Source organism: Trachemys scripta, chromosome 3, assembly GCF_013100865.1.
Source record: "Trachemys scripta elegans isolate TJP31775 chromosome 3, CAS_Tse_1.0, whole genome shotgun sequence".
Classification (NCBI taxonomy): Eukaryota; Metazoa; Chordata; order Testudines; family Emydidae; genus Trachemys; species Trachemys scripta.
Window position 1 is genome coordinate 50,563,660 of NC_048300.1, and position 23,209 is coordinate 50,586,868.

Here is a 23,209-nt window from a genome sequence, read left to right on the forward strand (position 1 = left end):
AAAAGCATCTGGCATTCCAAATTTAGACTGCAGTCTGCCTATTGACTACCCCTGCCTGAGAGGAATCACAACCAAAACGGGGGCTATTGAGTCCCCATCCCATTTAAATCCTTTACTTCTTTCTAAGATTAGAGAAAGTGCCCTCCCTGTCACTCTTTGACTGACAGAGAACGTTAATAGGCAGCGATATCTAAAGTTCAAGAATGAAGGTATTTAAAAACAGAGACTTGGACTGGAGAATAAATCAGTCTGGTTGAAAGGTGTGGTACTGAATTCTCCCAATATTCCTACTGGTAATCACTACCTTAGTGACTGGCCAATGCCAGGAAGGTCTATGTTGTCCAGATTGGTGGATCCCTGACTAAATATTTATCTGCACTAGGTTTTTGCACTGGTATAGCTGCAACAGAATAAGAAATGACTTGGAAAGGGTAAGCTGTACCACTACAAGTCACTTGTTTTTTGCACCAATGTAGCTGCACTGGTGGGGAAAATTAAATAAAAACACCATAATATAGATAAGCCCTTGAAGATGGAATTTCTGACATAGCTAATATATTTCCCTTTGTCAACATTACTACATTTCTTTTCTATGCCTCCTTTAACAGATTGGCTCTTGATGACATCTTCAAGAAACGTGTCTGGATGTTCTCTGATGCCATTTAAGCTGCTGGGTTATTGTGGTACTTTGAAAGATTAAATTTTAAAAGGAATATGTCTATTTTAAAATGTGAATTTATCAAAATGCGAGCTTCAATTAAAAAGTTTGTAAGAATAAAGTTACCAGCAGAATATACTAATTAGAAAACGATTTACTTTGTGTAAATAAAAAAAATAAAATGGCTGAAATACTAAGGAAGTTAGGTTTAAAAATAGGATCTTATTTTTATGAATGGTTGAAATTGTACTGCAAGGTAAGTACTGTGTACATCAGTGAACTATACTGAACCAATTGAGCATTAGGAGACTTTGAGCATTCATTTTTCTAAAACGGTCTTCTAACTGATATTGGGAATATAGAGCCTTTAAAGAACATAACTATGTGTGAAGGAATAAGGGATAACAATCCTCTGGATCAGAATGCCTGGAGTTGGCATGGCATGGCTACCTGATCAGACCACCTGCACCCAAGGAAAGAAGTGGAACTTAATTAGCTGACCCTTATAAAAGAGGGCAGCAGGAATCCAGAAAGGAGACTGCAACGTTCTCCAGGAAGCCAAATGCCTGGGCTGGTGCTCCCAACCGACTGCCACAGGAAGTACTGCTGAAAGAAACTGTTCTGAAAACTAAATGGACAAGAGGACAGTCCTTGAGGGCTCAGGCTCTGAGGTAAGAGCCAGGAAATCTTGTTGCAGGCATTACTGGTGCAAGAGACGGACTGGAGGGAAGGCACTGCTATGCTTGCACAGACTTAGAAGTAAGAGTCTGCAAGGGGTGGGACTGTGTTCGTAAAGTAAGTTTCAATTAAAGAAACTACCCCAGCTAAAGATAGTTTCCCAGGACTACTTGAGAGATACAGATGAGGGTTCTCCCAGGGAGCGAGCTGACAGGAGAAAGGAACTACAAGAGAGGCCCAGTCTATTACACAGTGAAAGAAACTTCATGAGAAAGAAAGCAATGGGGCACCATGTGGGAGTTAAGACAAAAGAACCGAGTCAAATAACTGATAATATTATATTTCAATTCAGAGGATTGTAAAGCTTGTTTAATAATGTTCAGGTAAATTATTTCAAGGAACACACATTTTACATTTCAATATTAAATCTACATGGTACAATTAATGCACAATAAATCTCTCACTGCTATTACAATGTAAAATTAAGATCTGTTGGTATCTCTCTCTAACGCTGAGTATCAAAACCAGGTAAATATGCCATTAATGTACCCTTGTTCACTAAAAATCTTACCTTCTCTGGATTTCCAACTCTTCATGTGATGGGCCATTTTGCACTTGGGGGGGGAGCTGTGAATTCTGTCGAGGCAATGTTGGACCTGTGAGTGAAGATTAGAAGTGAATGTAGCTTCAACTTTCAAATTACAAAGGCACAGGAAAATAGGAGAGCAAACACATGGAGTTACCTATTTTTTTTTTCTTTCTAGCAAAATGAAACAAGCTCCATAACACAATATAGCAAATGAAAACGGCAACAAATTGTTTTATGTATTCCCAGGCAGATTTTATTTGAAATGGATGAAAGAGTTCAACTGGAATGCAAAAATAAAGTTTTACATATGATGAGACTTAGCACTAAACACATGTATTCAATAAGCTTTGAATAGGCTCACAAATTTGAGATTTTCTGAGACAATAAACACACACTTTTGGGAAAAGGGGAAGACTCAAAGAATTCAAAAACTCACCTAAAAAGAACACTGGAAACAAAAAACAGGAGAGAAAAAACATCAGAAGCTTATCACCATACTGACAGTATGAAGATAAAAATTTGTTCCTCAAGTTGCACTGAAATTTACTTGCCACATTTTAGCTTGTCATCTTGGATCAAATGTAAATTCCTTGGACTGAATGTAAATTTTTGCTAATTATGTCTAACACATTTATCTTAAACGCTGAATTTGCAGCTGGAGCTTAGAAATGTCACTTTCAAGGTCACAGACAACTTAAAAAGTACATTATTTTTTCTTTAAACTTACTGTTAAAAGTAACACCTAAGATTACTGTATAAAGTGATTAGTGGAAAAAAAGTCATTTTGCTTTGTACATTTGGCAACACTTCATATGTAGTAATTTTCACTGACTACTCTGTATAGTCAGTCCATTTCCTCTTTTGTATGTGTGGGTCTCACATAGCAATAGAAGTGATTAGAATTTTTATAATAGGAAAGTGTCATCCTAAAACCACAAAATTTAGCATTAGGATTCAAAGTACTACCTTAAACCACTCATAACTTATTTTTAACTGACTAGATAGTCAATGTGTTCACTTAAATATGGTGCACTATATACCTAGTTTTACTCTGTGGTCTCAATTTTTCTAAATTCTCTATCAGGGACAAAATAATCTGTGTAGGAGTTAGTTTTGATTCACATCCTTCCTCAAACCAAGGGAATGTCTTGAAAGACCAGTCTTATAGCTTTCACTATTTACTCTGTACTTGTTCTTAGGTTAAATTGAGGTTATAAAAGATTAATAAATATTATATCATATGTGGATGTTCACTATAGCTCCCACTGAAGTAGAAATGCAAAATTATATATTTAATAATTTTAGGAATTGCTTGCTATACTCCAAATTGTGTTCCATTATAAATTAGATGACTGACCTTTTTAAAAAAAAAAAGTGTTCCATGTTTTCCCAAGTATCCTCAGATATTTCCTATTTTGAGCCAAATAAGGAATTGTTTTGATTTTGACTTTTATATGGCAGTCATACCTAGACATAGTGTGGCTCCCAATACCACCGTTTAAAAAAAAAAACCCACCCAAAAAAGCCTTATTTGCATCATAAGCAGATATACTCTGTGGCGAAAAATATGAAGAGTACAATATAATTCCTTAGACATGTCTCAAAGGATACAATGTATTGTTTACCAGTTGGATATCCAACTGAGTTTTTGAAATGTGACAGACGAGGTATCATCCAAGAGAAATAACATTTAAAATATAAAAATAGCAAAGGGGTATTAGACTGTGTGGGTATGCTGTTCTCTAAACTATCAATTAAGCAAGGGAAAACAGATTGCTTAGGTCACTGGGGAAAGAGGCTAACCTAGTCAGAGACAAGAAAAGCTATGTAAATGTTAACAGACCATATTCAATAGGGAAGAAATACATGTGCATGTTATGGAAGGCATTAGCAGACACTTAGATACTCTTTTATTGTATATTTGCTCTTGAATGTGAGCAAACATCTTTTGATCTGGTCCATGTCAAGAACATACTGAGGGTCCAGAACTCAATGAAAATTATACATACATTAAGCAAAAAAAAAATAAATAAATAAAAAAAAATACATAAAAAGAATGCAGAGTAAAAGCTTACTCAATTGTGTTGTGATTGAGAAAATATGGTTGTCCATATACTGATAGGCGATGACTTCCGGTCTAAAGTGGTAATCAAGGATGTTCACACCTAAACAAAGGGACCTAAAAAGTATAAACAAGAAGGGTACAAGCCAAAGGTGGAGGGGGGGGGGGAGAGGAGACTTTCAATGACTCAGAAAGTGGTGTGACTGAGCAGGGTTAATTGACTTGATGCAAATACATGCACCTGGCGCTACCACTGGGTTTACATCGCTGGTAGCACTGATGCAACTACAATTTTGCTGGAAAATGGGCCCAACACTTTTTAGAACAAAGAAATATTAGTAGATTGAGGAAAGCTTTGGATAACTATAGTGTAAGAAATTGTGGCTGGGGTGGGGGTGGGGAGGCTCCAGTTAGAAGGCAATCATTGCATACATCAAGTATGCGCTCTGGTGCATGCATAAAATGTATGGGGAAAAATAGGGATATGCGGAAATTAATTTTTGATTTTTATTATTATTGGATAGGCATTTTTATGGATTTCAATTCTGAAAAATAACTGAACAAGCCAGATTTGCTTATTTCTCCTAAAAACTCAAAAGGCATTTCAAATGTTGAACATCTGTTTTACATCCTGATCATTTTAAAGGACATAAAAAAAGCAAAAAGCTTTAAGCTCTTACAATCTCTATTTGAAAATAACCAGTGAAGTATATGTACAAATTTGAGTACAATATCTTGTGATAAATATACTGTTTCTCTAAAAGAGGATTTTGTACAATGCTATAAAAAAACAGATGCCTTTGAAGAGATTTACCACGGCCTTAAAAGAACAGGGCAATTGTTTAGATAGTGTATCAGCATCTAAACCCCTGGAATAAAGCGTTTAGGAGAGGAGAAGATAGCACAGAAAGCCCATGTCGAAAGTGTACAGTGGACAAATGTTTTCATTCCTTATTCTTGCTTTTTAAAAAGTGTAATTTCATGTCTAGATTCTGCAAAAATAGTTAGAGAAGGAAAATTCCAATGAGATACGTTCACTTTCATATTTTAAAAAAGGTCACAAAATTAAACAACAAAAAACCAGCCAGAAATATAAAAAATGGCTGGTTATGTTGAGGCAGCACAACAGGATATTTGCTGACTATCTGGTGCAAACTTAACACGGTTTTGTTTAAAGAATGCATCTGACACATAAAAGATGGCATGTTTACACAAGAAGGCGGCAGCATTGGTTCTATAGGAGTCAAATGTTTTTCTGGGGTCTGAAAATGTGTTTATTACTGCAGTTTTTTAAAAAAACATTTTGCTCTAGCCTGAGGTTTTTTTAAAAAGTACCTGAAGCCAACTCTACTACAGCAGAAAATCCAGTATAGTATTTACAGGGGAGGGTATTCCTGTCCTTCCTGACTAGTGCAACTTCTGAACTACATCTACAGTTTTCTGAGAAGATGTCTTTTTTCATTTAACATTCATGTTGCCCTCCAGGGCATCCTGAAAAATGAGAGTTTATTTCTGGTATGGGGAATTATTTCCATACAATAACTTAGAATTAATTCATTTAGATTACTTGCAAAACCTTCATCTCTCCACACCTAACTTATTAAGACTTTACAATGTTAAAAGCACTTGTTTTTCTGAACAGGTAACAGTCAGCGCTAAAGGGATTTGTTTACACTGACAGAAAATATTGGCAACAGGTGAAAATTAACTGGTTCAAGTACTTGAATTCTGTGTCACCTACAAGAAAATCATATCCACTGTTGTCCAAAAACTCAGTCTCATCCAAATAAATGTTTTTTGTCTTGACATAAAAATACTGACAGTGCATCTAAGGCTCTTTCTTCTCATGCAGCCCTATATTTCCTTCAAGAACTACTCCATGACAACCCTGTCTGCATTATAATGCAAAGGAGAGCTCAATTCCAAGAGCTAAATGATTTGACTCCAAAGGTGACTGCCTGCCTGCCAAAAGTTGCATGAAAACCTCAGTTCTAAGTGGAACTGTATGCTATTTTTGCCACTGTAATCTGGAAAAAACTGAGGGGGAAAAATACCGTACATAAAACATAGGGACTACATAATGCCTTTCCATTTCTCTCCTTGTGATGTACATAAATGCTTTCCTCATAGTCCACGTGAATTACATTTCCTGTACCCAAACAGTTTATCAAGAAACAAGACCATTTATTTATTAACAAAAAGCTATGTTTAATTACAGGTAACATTGCATCAGGACCCACTCCACAAACATAAGGCCTTAAAAACATAGAAAAGAAAAGTTACTTACCTTACAGTAACTGTGGTTCTTTGAGATGTGGATCCTGTTTTAGGTAGACCCTCCCTCAAAATTCAAAGCCCATGTTAGCTGAGGACTCTGGAAGTGGGAATGGAGCAAGGGTCTTGGGATCCACACTGACTAAACATCTTTAACAATCACAGTTACTGTAGGATAAGTAACTGTTCTCTGAGTATGTTTCAGTGTGTATACCACCTTCGGTGACTGGAGAGCAGTATCCTATTGAGGATTCAGGGCATGAGGAGTATCAGCTGCGATAGAACGAAGGTCTCCCAAACCTGGCATCTGACTTGGCAACCAGGTTCTGTGCATAATGCTTAACAAACATGACTGGATTGCTTCACAAACATGACTGGACTGCTTCACATAGTAACTTTGCAGATTTCGGATACTGGCACATTGCAGAAGCATTTTCAGGATGCTGCTTGAGCTCTGGTGGAGTGAGCTTTAATAATGGGAGTGGTACACCAGGTAGCTGGTAGCACAGAGATACAATGTATTATCCCATTTAGAAAGTCTTTGGGATTAAATGGCTTGTCCTTTGGACTGGCCAGCAAACAAACAGACATGGGGATGGTCTGAAAGATTTGGTCCTGTCAGTACAGTATCGAAGAACCCTGAAAATGGCCAAGGTGTGGAGTTTCTTCTGTCTGCATGGAATGTAGCCTTGAGAAGACACAAGAAAGTTGACTGATTTAAATAGAATTCCAAAACAACGTGAGAAGGAATTTTGCATGAGGAAGGATGAAACTACTACTGCTCAGTGGTACTTTACAGGGGAGTAGATCAACCTGAGCCAGTGCTCAGGTCTCAGGCAAAGTATGGCAAACAGCATCACATATGGATATGGCTTAACAACATAAGGCAGGTCCATACTGTCATCACTGGGTATGAAGTCACAATGTTTGGTAACAACCAGAGAGTAAGGAAACTTAAGGTAAAAGTATCCCCTTCCTATGGTGGAATTCTTCCTGGCTCCTATGAACTCTATTGTCTGTGATGCGATGAGACACTATTTCTCTTATCAAAGGGGTAGCCGTGTTAGTTTGGATCTGTAAAAGCAGCAAAGAGTCCTGTGGCACCTTATAGACTAACAGACGTTTTGGAGCATGAGCATCCGAAGAAGTGGGCATTCACCCATGAAAGCTCATGCTCCAAAACGACTGTTAGTCTATAAGGTGCCACAGGACTCTTTGCTATTTCTCTTAGTTCACCAAGAGTCCCAGTCAGGCAAACGTGAGAAGGGCACAGCTGAAGCCTATCAAAGCTTCCTGATGTGATCTGCCTCCCATCAGCAAATCATTCAGATACGGGTAGCCGTACATGCCCTGGTTCCTTAGGTGGGCTGCCCCTATGGGTAGGCATTTTATAAAAACTTTTAGTACCATGGAGAGTCCAAAGGGCGGTATCTTGTACTGATAATGGCTTGGCCCCACTGTGAATGTTGAGTACTTCCTTGGGGTTGGGTGGATGGCAATGTGGAAGTATGTCTCCTATAAGTTGAGAGCCACAAACCAGTCCTGGGCTTGAAGGGATGGAATAATGGAGGAAAGTATTGCCATCCTGAATCTGAGGTAGCATCTTATTTGTTTAGCTTTCTTAGGTCAAGAAGAGGACAAAAAATCCTTTTCTTCTTCAGAATGATTAAGTATCAGGAGTGCAGACCCCGTCCCCTGTACACCTTGAAACCTGTTCTACAGCTCCTAAGTAATGAGGCCACTTCCATTTGCAAAAGACTCATGAGGAGGGTCCCTGAACAGGTATGGGGAAAGAGGGTTGGTAGGGGGCAGAGAATCAAACAGAATGGCACAGCCATGGACAACGATGCTCAATACCCATTTGTCAGCTGCAGTGTGCATCCATGCCTGATGAAAAGGGGCAAGCTGATTTCTGGAGGTCAGCTCCAAGGTGGTTTTGGTGTAGCTCTTGATTGTCTTGTCAAATCTGCTGCTCTTCATAGGGAGGTTAGTGCATGATGGAAGAGGTGGTGCCAGGCTCCTACATGAATAGAGGGGTAAATTTCTGCATGAATACTGAGGCTGCAGACAGAGAGAAAGATGGCATTCTCTGTCTCTGAGGTGGCACTGGAAAGCTTATAGTATAGTGCTGGGATATACATGCTCTCAAAGAATGTAGTGCCTCATCCATTAATGTGCTACAACTCCACGCCTTCAAAGGCCAAGGCCTCGACTGTGGATGTGCATAAAATGTGCTTGAAGGCCTTGGACAGGACCTGGTAGCACTTTTCCACATGCATGGAGGTCAAGGGGAGCAAGGCTAGGGTGTGCCATAAACTCTTTGCTGGGTATAAAATGCAATCACTGATTGGGAGAGCAATTCTTGTGGGTGCAGAGGAACTGAAGATGTCAAACAATTTATGGGTGTTTTCTTGGATCACAGTATGTTTGCCCTCCTTGACAATAGTCCCTGGAAAATCTGGAAGTCATCAACAGCGAGGCGTCGGGCCACAGTGATTGCTTCATCTGAGGATGATCAGGATTCTTTAGGCAGGAAACGTTGTAATGTCTTCATCACTACCTCCGCTGCATCTTCAGGGGGTCTCCTCCTGGTTCTGGTGAGAGTGCTCCAGCAAACAATGCCATTGATGACCATAATCTTCCTTCTGTTTGCCAAGATATAGAAAGGAGCCCCACTCCAGAATCTGTGGGATGGTGGGCCTCAAAGTCAATATGGCCATAATGGTAGGTTGTACTGGTGCTGGCCAGACTGTGGGTGACCCATCTATTACCAGTTCTGCACCGGGGCTCAGTACCGTGTCTTCAGAGTACCAATCTTATCTCTCAGGTGATGGCTCCGCAGTCAAGGTATGGGGAGGAAGAGTGGCCCAGTAAGGAGCAGGAGAAAGCACTCCACAAACTGCAGTTCCAGTGGGCATGGTTCCAGCACTGATGTTAGTGGAGCTGGTATGGTTGTCAGCACTGTTGTCATTGTTAGGTCCAGCGCAGAGAGTAGCCGTGAGGAGCTCTCAAAAGGTGTATCTTGTGATCAAGAAGGGTTCCAGTTCCAGGACTGGAACACTAATTACTTTACATAAAGCTTCAGGCACTCATTACATTACATAATTTGAACATATATTACATCTCAACTGAACTCATTACATTGCATAAAGCTTAAGAAAAATCTCCTCCCCTTACTTCCTGCTATGTCTGCCCCTTCTTAAAATGTCTCTAATCAGCATGGCCTTTCCTAGGACAAGAGGGTTAAAACTTTCCTTAACATCCAGGATGAGGTTTGCACAGCCTATCACACATCTTCTCCAGGAATGTAGTTATGAATACACATAATAGAAGCCCTGCTCCTTACCAACCCAGGGATAGGGTCTACATACCCCATCACATCCTGTTTAAAAGTTACTGAACTACACAGACCAAGAACAACCTGCTGTATTGAAAAGTTTGCTCACTTCCTATAACATGCTGCAGCCTCATGTACTTTTAGAAATTGGACGCAGTCAGATATAGCTATGTCAAAAGGGTGGATGCCTGAACTCCAGCAGCACATCTCCCTACTCTGCTCTTTCCCCCTCTTGGTCTCCCATCCCTGTCTGAAGCATGCCTCAGTATTCAACACCTGAAACCCAAATGTGTTACAAATGACAAAGGTGAAACTCCTGTACAGCATAGCTTAGCCAAAATAATTTAGTGATTATCATAGTTTTTACATTAAAAATGTTTAAAAGATTCTTCTCACTGTATGAGACACATGCAGTTATAACATGCCTCAGAGATCAGCAAAAGAATTTGAACCCTGAGATCTCTACTTCACACCTCTACCCGCTTCTGCTACAAAAGTAACTGATAGTGACTGGTCCAAAAATGACTAAAGCAGGGCTTGGCAAACTTTTTGGCCTGAGGGCCACATTGGGGAATTGAAATTGTATAGCAGGCCATAAATTTGGGGTTGGGGTATGGGGGGCAGGTGAGAGCTCTGGTTGGGGGTGCGGGCTCTGAGTTTGGGCAGGGGATGAGGAGTTTGGGGTGTAGGAGGCTGCTCTGGGCTGGGAACGAGAAGTTCAGAGGGTGGGAGGGGGGATCAGGGCTGGGGGCAGAGGTGTGGGAAGGGATGCAGGTTCCACCTGGGGGTGTGGGCTCTGGGGTGGGGATGAGAGGGTTGGGGTGCTGGAGGGTGCTCTGTGCTGGGATCGAGGGGGTTGGAGAGTGGGGGGGGGGGATCAGGGCTGGGGTATGGGGTTAGGGTGGGGGGAGAGGCTCATGGGTGCAGGCTCCAAGAGGTGCTTACCTCAAGCGGTTCCCGGAAGCAGCGGCATGTCCCTTTTCTGGCTCCTATGTGTGGAGAGGCGCCCAATCCTGCTAGTGCCAGAGCAGGGCCATGCCGCGGCTTCCGGGAGCCGTGTGGTGTGGTCCCCAACCCGGCGCCCCGGCTGGAGCGCCAGAGAGGGTCGAGCCACGCGACCCCTGACCCAGAACCCCGGCTGGAGTGCCTGAGGGTGGCCGAGCCGAGCCGCGCGGCCCCCGAGCCGGCACCCCAGCTGGAGCGCTGGGCTGAGCCGCGTGGTGCAGCCCCTGACCTGGTGCCCCAGTTGGAGCGCTGGAGCGGGGCAAGCCCCAGATTCCACTCCCCAGCAGGAGCTCGGGGGACAGCTTAAAATTACTCGCGGGCCAGATTTGGCCTGCGGGCCATAGTATGCCCACCCCCACACTAGCGGAAGGCTTGTCACACACTTTGCCAGTGGGCTACACACAACTACTTTATTTTTTTCTAAAATAATAATAGAACTATAGGGCTAGAAAGGACACAGTCCTCCAGCTGAGACCTAACCAGCGCTAAGCAGAGTGGTACTATCACCTCCTGTGATTTGTGTGCTATGCCTCTGTTAACCCAACCTAAAACTGCATTTATTTATTTATTTATTTATTTTTTTTTGCAAAAGCATCGCATTGCTGATCATGTTGAAGTTGTGATCCACCACAAATCCCAGATCCTTCTCAGCATTGCTTCTGTCAAGCCAGTTTCCCCCCATACTATATTTGTGCATTTAGTTTTTCTTCCTTAAGTATAGCACTTAACAAAATGAAATTCAGCAAAGACAAATGTGATCTATAATTCAGCTCTCCAATTTATCAAAATCCCTCTGAATTTTAGCTCTATCCTCCAAAATACTGGCAACCCCCCCCCCCACCTTCAGCTTTGTGTCATCTGCAAACTTGATCAGTATACTCTCTATACCTACTCTGACGGGTTGGATCACAGAAACCCCCTTGAGAGCTGCCACCTGATGTGCAAAGACTACCTCTGCTCCTGTTTTCCCTGCCAGCTCAGGACTCCAGCACCGTCTCGCTGAGCCAGACTCTCCCATCTGCTCCAACACGGACCCAGGGTCTGAATCACTTGCCCCAAAGCTGCAAGTGTATCTGAAAACAGCTCACGGAAGTGTGCTTGTCTTTAGCACTCAGATGCCCAAACTCCCAATGGGGTCTAAACCCAGATAAACCCGTTTTACCCTGCATAAAGCTTATGCAGGGCAAACTCAAATTGTTCGCCTTCTATAACACTGATAGAGAGATATGCACAGTTGTTTGCTCCCCCATGTATTAATACATACTCTGAGTAAATTACTAAATAAAAAGTGATTTTATTAAATACAGACAGTAGGATTTAAGTGGTTCCAAGTAGTAACAGACAGAACAAAGTAAGTCACCAAGTAAAATAAAATAAAATGCGCAAATGTATGCCTAATCAAACTAAATACAGATAAATTCCTCACCAGTTCCCCAAGTGTTTCCTGATCAGGTACTTAACCTGGCGAATTCCTCCCTAAAGAAGCTGACCAAATGCCTCCCAAAGCTTACTTAGAAACCAAGCAAGCATACAGCCCGTATTCTTAAGGTTAAGTAGAAAATGATATATATGTACAAATAGGATGAATAGATATAGTAGACCATAACCTTTACGGAGATATGTTACATGGTACAGGCAGCACAAAACATATTCCAGTTGTATCATACATACATTTATAAACACCCCCCCCCCCATGAAGCTTTATGGGGTACGCTGTCACACCTACATCCAGGTCATTAATAAAGATGTTAAACAACATCAGACCCAGAACAGATCCCTGTGGAGCCCTACTTAAGACGTCTCTCCAATTCTACATCATTCGATTAATAGTTAGTCTTTGGTCGCAGTTGTTTAATCAATTATGTATCCGCTTAATGGTAGTTCTGCCAAGCCCACATTTCTCCAGCTTACTTATCAGAATGTCATGTGGGACTGTGTCAAAAGCCTTGCTGAAGTCCAGGTATATTATGTCCACTGCACTACCCTTATCTACTAAATCAGTTACCTGTCAAAGAAGGAAATCAAACTGGTTTGGCATGATTTGTTCTTGGTAAATCCACAGTGGCTGCTAGTCATTACCCCTTAATGCTCTATAAACAAACACTGCCTATGAGTAACTGAGATTTTCTAAACAGGCACATGAAGAAGGAACACGTAAAGCAAAGCACAGATCACAGAAATCAAATTTCTTGTAAATGGGATCCCTATAAAGGTAAGACACTCCTGTAAGATGAAAGCTGTAACACAACCTCCTCCTGTTTCAAGAACCTTTAAATGACGACCGTACAAGATAATTCACAGTTGAGGTTTTCAAAGCAATCTAGGGGATTTAGGCATTTCTTCCATTAAAATTAATGGAAGAGATATCTAAATCTCCTAATCCTACTTTGAAAATCTAAATCAAATTTAAAATAATTCAAAGATATCCTACCAAGATACCTACAAGAAATTAGCCAATTAATATCCAAACAAATTATAGATAACTGATATTTATTTTAAAAGCTAATTTGTGTTTTCTACCTTTATCCCATACTTTGTCGTAACTGTGAACTCTTAGAGGCAAAGATAGTTTTTATTTAAATTTGTGTGTTCGGACAATACCTCACACAGAGGGAATTACTTTAACTATCAGCTTCTGTATTCTCGTGAAAGAAAAGTCAAACATTTATATTTCAACTTTGATCTTTAAATGACTAAGCATAAAAAACAAAGTGTAGGCTTTTGGCTTTTTTAAACAGTTTTATTCTCAACTATGGGAATAAAATTACTACTGTATACCTAGTGAATCTATTTTTATTGATAAAAATCCTGTAGGAAAAGAAATTATTTAAAAAAAAACCAAGGAGCTTTAAAAATGTTTAAAGAGATTATAGTCTACTAGAATGTGTGATCACACACTCCAAACTCCTTTTTTAATACCTTCTTTTTCATATCTGTAGTTGTACAAACAAGGCTCTAATGGGAAAAATATTCCATGACTTGCAATGATTACAATGCAGACAACCAGCACCACATCCAAGCACAGTTTTCTGCCAATTGTTGCATTTTTCTGCATATTTATATTTGGTCCATTTGCACTGTCATATGAATACAAGTCTCCTAAATTGTCAACAATTAACAATGTTTTCACATTGCATTTGTTATTAAAATATATATTGGAAGTATTAGTGACAAACTTACAGAAAGTTTCCACAAAAGGAGTGTTGACATCATAAATTACTGCACTTGTTCTCTGCCCAACTCTCCAGGACAAATGTGAGCTCTGAATGATCAGTATTTACAGGATGTCAAGTTAGAGATACAGCATCAACTATCCATGACATAGGGCTATGGGTTGGTTCAGTAATACAGAAAGGAGAAATTGTGCACTATCTTAGCAATCTTTAAATCATAACTGTTGAGGGGAGCAGGACGGGTGCCTACTTCACAGCTGGAACACATGCAAAGCAGATGCACCAGAAAAGATACTACAGCAAATAAGGGATTAAATAAAAATTTAGAAAGCAAAAAGAGTGCTACATAATAAATACAAACTCTTATAGCACCTTTCAGAGATCTCAAAGTGCTGTGGAACCATTAAACTCCAAGCTCCTGTAAGACTGGTGTCAATTGGGTAAACTGAAGATTAAATGACTCACTCAAGACATCACATTAAATAATAGTAAGCATCAAAGTGAGGAATGGAATCCATGAGTCTCATATCTTAGTCCCTGCACAAGTCAATACTCCCTCCTCTTCTTAGCAAGAGACATTGGCCATAAGTAGGGCCCTACCAAATTCATAGCCATGAAAAATGTGTAACGGACCATGAAATCTGGTCTCCCCCATGAAATCTGGCTAGTGCAGGGGAGGGGCAGGACTGGGGGCTCCTACCATGCACCAGACTCCAGCTGCTAGTTCTGGCTGGGCTGGGCAACAATGGGACTTCCACTCCCCCTGCAGGAGCCGCTCCCAGAGCTGGGTCAGACCCACCTCTGGGAACCTCGCCCTGCTGGTGGAAGCTCAATGGCTGCTGGCTGGAAGCTCAACTGTGAAAGCAGCACCGCCAGCAGAAGTGAGCGTGGCATGCTATGGTATTGGCAACCTTACTTCTGCGCTCCCGCCAGTAGCAATGCAGAAATGAGGGTACCAAAACCATACCATGCCACTCTTACTCCTGTGCTGCTGCTGGTGGCAGCCCTACCTTTAGAGCTGGGCACCCAGCCAGAAGCTACTGTTCTCCAGCTGCCCAGTTTGAAGGCAGTGCCACCATCATCAGCAGCAGCACCAGAAGTAAGGGTGGCAATACCACGACGCCCCTACAACAGCTTTGCAGCCCTCTGCCTCCACCACAACCATCTTTTGGCTCGGGACCCCCCTGGTTCCAACACTGTGAAATTTATGATTTTTTAAATCCTCTGATCGTTAATTTGATCAAAATGGACTGTGAATTTGGTAGGGCTCTAGCCATAAAGAAGGATGACCTATGGTACTCTTCAGTCAAATTCTGCTTTCATGTAGCAATTCAAGCATACACGGCATGAGTTACAACAAACAAAAAAACAGAAGCAGCATAGGAAGAGCTGACCTGGTAAAACAGACAGGCAACATTGCTATGCTTTGTCTACGCAATATTATTTTGTAAATATTTAGTAAGCATTATTTGGCTGCACTACAAATTTCAAAGACAAAATTCACGAGGCTAGTATGTTTCCAGTAAAATGCTATATTATGACCTTCAAACAATAACCTACCATCCAAAGAGCAAACGCAGTTAGCCATTTTGAAATAGGTTCTCTTTGCAAGCTGTGCTATCATTGGGACAAAATGACGACTTAAAAAAAAAAAAACCCATCTGTTCCCAGTAAATTAAGTTTGTTCAATCATTCTGTCACTACTTTGCTCAAACCAACTGAAGAAAGAGGGGCATAAGCAAAATAATGTCAGGATGACTGATTGACCATAATCACTTGCAGAACACATTCTGGAGTCTGTTTACAAGACCATATTATCTTCACAAGTTTAGCGCAGGAATGATAAATCACTAGATTTGGTAGTTCATTCATTCTGTGAACTCATGTTACTGTCACCAGAAGAAGAGCCAAAACGTTCATCCTTTATATTTTTAAATAATCTAAAATGCAAAAAATGCTCTTGTAATTACTGTAATTTTCTCAGCAAATATGTATCATTAAAGACCTTTTGTAAGGCTCTCTTTTTTACCAAAAGAATAAAAGTTATTAAAAAAGAATTCAGTGTTACTGGAAACAGTACAGCTATAACTCAGTCAACTAGGCAAGATCTATACAGCAATACTGTGGTTCAGGAAAGTGAGCTCTCTTTGGAAAAAGTGTTTTGAGATAGACGTAAACACATATGTAATTCACAGCGCAATCGTTTAATAATTAAAAACTGCTAAGTGGTCACGAGCTTAAGTAACACTAACATTAAATTAAAGTAGCCTATCCTAACCCACACTAAAATAGATTGTGAGGGATCTGTTATTCAAATCAAAATATGAAATATAGTTTTCAAAGGAAGAATGGATTGAAGGTAAATGGTGAGTAGACTGATGGGAAAGTATGAATCTTAGAATAGCAATAGTGAATTGTTTAGCTATTTCAAGGAAAGTTTACAGTCACATTTTGTGAAATGAAAACTTCCTCTCTCACATATTTTCCTCCACTAAAACTAAATTATTTTCAGGGACAGGAAAAAGAATTTGCCAGTGAAATTAATTTGATTTTGAGCTAACAGAAGGATCTGAGGACCTGTTATTACAAGAACATCAATCTCATTTTCCCCAAACAAACTAGCTGTTCCATCTACCTGATTTTATTTGAACAGAAGAGATTATATCACCAAGAGGATTTAGCAAGTGTGACATACAAATAAAAACAAAGCTTTATATTCAACACAACAAAATAACTTAATATTGATCATTAAAATTCCTCCTGAAGTAAATATTAGGAGTAGCTCAAGAGCATTTATTAAACAAGGAGCATTTGCAAGAGTTTCAAAACCAGAGTAAATATATATCTGTTTCAGTAAAGAGCACATAGCTCCTTCCTAGAAACTAGTTATTCCTATTAATAAATTACCGTATATACTTGTTCATAAGCCGAATCTTTTTGGAGAAAAAGTGACGCATCAAAGAGCGGGGGTCGGCTTATAAATGGGTCTACACCAAAATTTGATGATTTTAAACTCTATGGAATAATTGAATTGAATATCTAATACATTGTAATTTTGTTTACCTGGAGCGTCTGCAAGCATGGAGCCCCTCAACTCCCATTGGCTGAGAACGGCGAACCACGGTCACAGGGAGCGGAGGGGCTCCATGCTTGCAGACGCTCCAGGTAAACAAAACATCCCACCAATGGCTTACCCTGACAGGCCGGGAGCCAAAGTTTGCCGACCCATTTATTGATGTCAATACTGCCTTTTAAAGTTGCAAAGGCTTTGTTTAGTGGACTAGATTGGCTTGAAATGGATCTCATAAGTCTCGAGCCAATATGAAAATATAACGTGCAGAATCGATGAAATCTCTAATAAAACTGAAATAGCCTGTTATCCCTATAGACATGCCAATCTACAGGGCTGCTTTGAAATAAACAAAGAACAATAATAATTTGACAGTGATAAAGCAGGTGACATTCCTATATAAAGTCCTACAAAATCTATAACTATAATAATCTATTTTCATACTAGTATTTAAAATGAACAATGGTGAAATCAAAAGAAAAAGGTCTTATCATGCAGCGTTCAAACTTAAAGTTGTTGAATATGCAGAAGCAAACAATAATTGTGCCGCTGCTCATGAATTCTGTATCAATGAGAAGCAAGTAAGAGAATGGTGAAAAAATAAAACACTAAAAGACATGCCAAGAAGCAAGAAAAAAATTTCCAATGAGGTGTGCTTCACTTCCTGAGCTAGAGAAAGGTTGTGAATGTCGACATTGTCACTAGAACTGGAATTCATCTGCGTGCTCTGCAAATGTCGAAAGACGACAAATACAAGTCAGTAAAACCGTCAATGTTTGTCGCATCAGCAGGTTGGTGTACTCGCTTCATGAACCGCCCTGGTCTCTGTCTTCATCACCGAACAAAGCGCAAAAATTGCCTAGAGATCTGGAAGAAACAATCAAATCTTTCCAAAGGTTTATTATAAATATCGAAAGAAATATGCATTTGAACGGTCACAAATAGGAAATATGGACGAAACACCAATGACATTCGATCACCCGAGCAATAGAACGGTAACTGGTGTTGGTGAAAAATAAGTTTTAATTAAAACCACTGGCCATGAAAAAAATCCATTTTACAGGGGTTTTTATCATGTTTGGCAAATGGATCAAAGCTCCCTCCCGTTATTTTTAAAAGAAAAACCTTGCCTAAAAACATGAAATTTCCTGCTGGTGTCATTGTACGTGCACACGAAAAGGGATGGATGGATGAAAGTGGGACTACTGAATGGCTGGAAAAAGTGTGGAATAAGAGACCAGGAACACTTTTCAAGAAACCTGCTATGCTTGTTTGGGACATGTTCAGGGCACACTAGACGGATGAGGTGAAAAACGTGGCCAAAAATATGAAAACTACTTTGGCTGTAATACCTGAAGGCTTAACTTCAGTTCTACAACTGCTTGATGTCTGCCTGAACAAACCCTTTAAAGACAGGCTACGCAAAATGTGGTCTGAATGGATGTGCTCAGGCATGGCAAAATTGACAAAAGGCGGGAATCTTATGAAGCCAGAAATCAATCTGGTCGCCTAGTGGATCAAGGACGCGTGGGTGTCCATTCTCTCGGAAATGGTAGAAAAATCATTTAGGAAATGCTGTATCAGCAATGCACTCGACTGGTCAGAAAATGACACAACAGAGGCTGATGATGAGAAGGAATCTGACTTTGAAGATGACACTGCCGACATCTACGATGACAATGCAGGTGCAGCTGTGACTGAAGCAGAGTTTAATGAACTGTTTGGTGAATCAGACTGATTCAGACTTAGAAGGATTTTAAGACTATGCATCCGAAGAAGTGGGCTGTAGTCCACGAAAGCTTATGCTCTAATAAATTTGTTAGTCTCTAAGGTGCCACAAGTACTCCTGTTCTTCTTTTTGCGGATACAGACTAACACGGCTGCTACTCTAAGACTTTTTAAAGTCTCATATTGTTCTAAGTTACTTGTTTTAAATATCCATTTACTGATTTTAAATATTGACTGTAATTTTGAAGGTGAATACATATTTGTTCAGTTATTATAACAACGGGTTTTTCATTAGATTACATTAAAATAATTCTAGCAAAACTTTTGAGTGTTTCTTTGTGATACTAGCTTTTAAAATATATCAGGGGTCGTCAAACTTTGGCTCCCGGCCCGTCAGGGTAAGCCGCTGGTGGGTTGGGACATTTTGTTTACTTGGAGCGTCTGCAGGCACGGAGCCCCTCAGCTCCCAGTGTCCGCGGTTTGCTGTTCCCAGCCAATGGGAGCTGCAGTATCTTCAGTAAGTATATTACTTTTACACTGGGGAAAACATACAATAGTTAAATGACTTGTCTCACCACCTAACCAGAAAAAGAGAGGAAAATGGTTGAAACAAACTCCGACCTGTTTGCAACCCTTTGGAGTTTATGAACCCATGCCAAAACTATGCAGCCTCAGAGATAAAGAAGGCATTAACAGGTGACAAAACCACCCAATAATCCATTTATCAACCCCACTCAGAACTGCCAAATCTTCCCTTTATGGCTTCTTCCTGCCTTTAAAAATCAATTTCCTGCTAGTCATGTGCAAAGTATTACACTTCAGAAAAGAAAAATAAATTTCAGAATTACAAAATGGGAAATAACTGACTAGCTGGTAGTATGGCTGAAAAGGATCTCGGGGTAATATTGGATCACACAGTGCATAAGAATCAACAATGTGATGTAGTGACAGAAAAGGCAAATATCATACTGGGGTGGGTTAACAGGAGTGTTGTGTATAAACCACAGGAGGTAATTTCCCCAATGTACTTGGCACTGGTAAGGCCTCAGATAAAGGACAGTGTCCAATTTTGGGCACTACACTTTAAGACAGATGTGGACAAACTGGAGAGGGTCCGGGGTGGGGATACAGGATTAGAACACCAGACCTATGAGGAAAGGTTAAAAAATGGGCATGTTTAGTCTTGAGAAAAGAAGACCAAGGGGTGACCTGCTAACAGTCTTCAAACATGTTAAAGACTGTTACAAAGAGGACAGTGATCAATTGTTTTCCATGTCCACTGAAGATAGGACAAGTAGTAATTGGCTTAATCTGCATCAAGGGAGATTTAGGTTAGATATTACAAAAAACTTTTTAACTACACCTCTACCCCAATATAACGTGACCTGATATAACATGAATTCGGATATAACGTGGTAAAGCAGCACTCCGGGGAGGCGGGGCTGCGCACTCCGGTGGATCAAAGCAAGTTCGATATAACGCGGTTTCACCTATAACGCAGTAAGATTTTTTGGCTCCCGAGGACAGCATTATATCCGGGTAGTATAAGTATCGTTGAATATAGGAATAGGCTTCCAAAGAAGGTTGTGGAATTCCTGTCACTAGAGGTTTTTAAGAACAGGTTAGACAAACACCTGTCAGGGATGGTCTACATATATTTGGTCCTGCACCAGTGAAGGGCTAGACTGATGACCTCTCAAGGTCCCTTTCAGCCATACACCTCTATGCTTTTATAGTCATCATCCATTTTATCTATACCAGCCAAATCTCTAGTTTTACTTCAACCATCACTTTGTTCTTTCTATCTATCTTTAGAGACTGACAAGGGTGTTCATCTTTTATACTTGCAGCAAACCTGCTCTACAAAAGGGGTGCACAATATCTTATAGCAAATCAAATCTGGGTTTTCAGTTAAGGGTTTGGGAAGGTATAGTGTAACAAGAATCCAATAAACACAATTATCCAATAAAGAATAATTGGACCAAACACCCCTAAATTGGAGTATAGAGATTGATCTATTATCTATACCAGTGGTCCCCAACCTTTTCCGTGGGGCGGGCGCCAGACAACTAGCCGCCGAGGACTGTGGCCGCTGGACAAGCAGCCGCCGAAATGCCGTCGTGAAGTGGCAACGTCAAGAGGCGTCACCGCCGAAATGCCACCATGAAGCAGCGTCATCAAGAGGCGTCGCCACCAAAATTCGGAAGCATTTCAGCAATAGCACTTCTTGACGTTGCAGCTTCTCGGTGGCTACTTTTCTGGCAGCCAGTAGGCGGGCGCACATGGATGCTCCGGTGGGCGCCACGGCACCCGCGGGTACCGCGTTGGGGACCCCTGACCTATACTAACATCAGAAACAAAGCTATGCTGGCGTAGAGGAAAAATCTCTCTTCGTAAGTATCAAAGTTAATTGGTATCAATACTATGATAAAATTGTTGTATTTTACTTTAATTCTATCAGAATTTTTAAATATGAACGCTATTATCTGCTTCAAAGACAACTGTCCATCTTTATCTATAGTACTAAGAAATATGACTGTGTTAAAAATAAAGTTGGCATAACATCTGCAAGGTTGTGCATAAAATTGTAAATGCACCACTCAGTTTAAAAAAAAATTGCTTTAAGACAGTTGCAACTTGTATTAGCTTTACTAAAGATCAATACCTAGCATCAACAGAATTAAAATTAAATAGTTTAACAAAGTTTACATACATTAAACTCTTTTATCCTCAAAATGAAAGATACATCCATGGTTTCTAAGTTAGGCCAATTGTAGAATCTTAAGGACATTCTTTGAATCCTACTCCCAGACTTTCACTCAATGTTTTTATGCAATACATTATTTGGAATTTAGGATGCTAGAGGCAAATAGAACCCTGCTAAACACTTAGTGATCCCCAAAACTGTATTACAAATAAAGACAAAGGTAATACTTCTTTCAATAATATTATATGCAATAGGATTATAAAGGAATAGCAATACACCATCAGACAAAGACTAATTACAAAGTTCCTGTTATTAAAATACATATTTTAGGTTTAATGTTTTGACAGATTGAAAGGGTAATCTTTCCAACTAATCCAAGTTGTTTTGTATTTAATTTGCTTGTGGAAACTCAGTTTCGCTAAAAGAACAACAGCTATTACTATAGAAGCTAACATAAAAAATTGAAGTCTAATAATCTTATACATTTATCCTCCTTTTCTCCTTTAATCAGTTTTACATTTAAACAAGAGAAAAAAAAAAACTTACTAGCAAAAATGGAGATATTATCCCATTTCTGACAACACAGATACTGCCACATCCCATTACTATTCTGGCAAGGAGAGACGACAATGCCCTCCAGAGAACTGTCAGAATGCAAGTAAGCCACCATTATTGCAACTCAGCAGAATCAGCTTTTCCCCCCAATACACATTTTATAGATTCATAATGCAATCTGAAGTTTAGAATTCTTGAAGAGCATTTTTGAAGGGTTTCCCCCCATCGTTAGCAGGATCTTAATTTCATTCTGGTCGCGTACTTTCACATATTCTAATAAGGCTGTTTGAGTTCTTACTGCAGTTTGTATTTCCCGAAGATACTAAATTATTCATTCCACGATATGCACAATGCTAATAGCACTCCCCCTAGCAGCACTGATTCTGTTAACTCTATCTTTGCTGCTTAAAAACTAAAGCACTGCAAATTAACATACATTCTCAGCTTTAAGAGTATTATGAATTTTGTAAGATTTGACTAATAAAAATGAACCATGACTAGTCTGTCTTCAAGCCTTAGTTTAGTAATCAGTAGTAATAACATAATTTCAGAGAAAGATTTAACCCTCAACCTGAATATTATTTGTTAGTTTTCAGATGAAACTAGTATAGCTTTTCCCTTTTCCAATGTGTATTTGTTGTCTCCCCCCTCCCCCTTTTGCAATTTAAGTAAGAGATGCCTAGGATTAAGTAAGATTGTTAGGGGAGTTTGGTTCTTTTAAATTGTCCTTATACCCATCTTTATATCCAGAAAACCATACACTCATTAAAAAAACCCACAAGAAACAAACTGATGGTTAGAAAAAAAATGATGCCAATCAAACCCAGAGGATTCTTACATAATCACAATTATTGGGAAATGGAAGCAACTACATGAAACAACCTATGCAACTACTACAGACACCATCTTATAAGCATCTTCTCTCTCTGCCCTCATCTCCTTTCACTACTAACTCAAAGTCCCCTCTAGATACAAGTCGCACATATACATTTATTCTTCTCATGCTCATTCTTAAACCACTCACTTGGGCTAGCATTTCTTGAGACCCTAAAATAGATACTCCACAATAGCATTTGTTGTTCCTTCCCAGTTCAGATAAAATGTTTTTTTGAGGACTCTATCACAGGTGAATAGATTGTGGTCAATATTGGACACCTCATACTATGTTATTGTTTTTTTATGGACAACCCTGAAGGGGAAAAAAGCAAAGACATGTATGCATACCATTACATGTGTCTTCCCCTATTTACAGCTATTCTCTTAAAAGATTGAATATTGTAAGTGAAGGCTCTCAAAGGATTCTCCTCATAGCTTCGCTCCCTTAACATTTTCATTTCAGACACTTTTGGACTTTCAAATTGAACTTTTCAGGA

At 39.9% G+C, this 23,209-nt stretch overlaps 1 protein-coding gene across 13 annotated transcripts in view; it reads right to left on the minus strand.

The window, feature by feature from the left end:
- The window catches only part of ENAH (ENAH actin regulator), a 181,462-nt gene that overhangs the window by 43,446 nt on the left and 114,807 nt on the right, over positions 1–23,209 (minus strand). For 7 of the 13 annotated variants that reach the window (XM_034764682.1, XM_034764680.1, XM_034764679.1 and 4 more), the window contains exons 4-5: positions 4,001–4,090; positions 1,908–1,992 (exon numbers count right to left, since the gene is read on the minus strand). In XM_034764682.1, coding sequence (XP_034620573.1) covers positions 1,908–1,992; positions 4,001–4,090 — 175 coding nt within the window. The remainder of the gene's footprint in view (positions 1–1,907; positions 1,993–4,000; positions 4,091–23,209) is intronic. The other 6 variants (XM_034764683.1, XM_034764681.1, XM_034764691.1 and 3 more) reach the window with 1 other exon arrangement.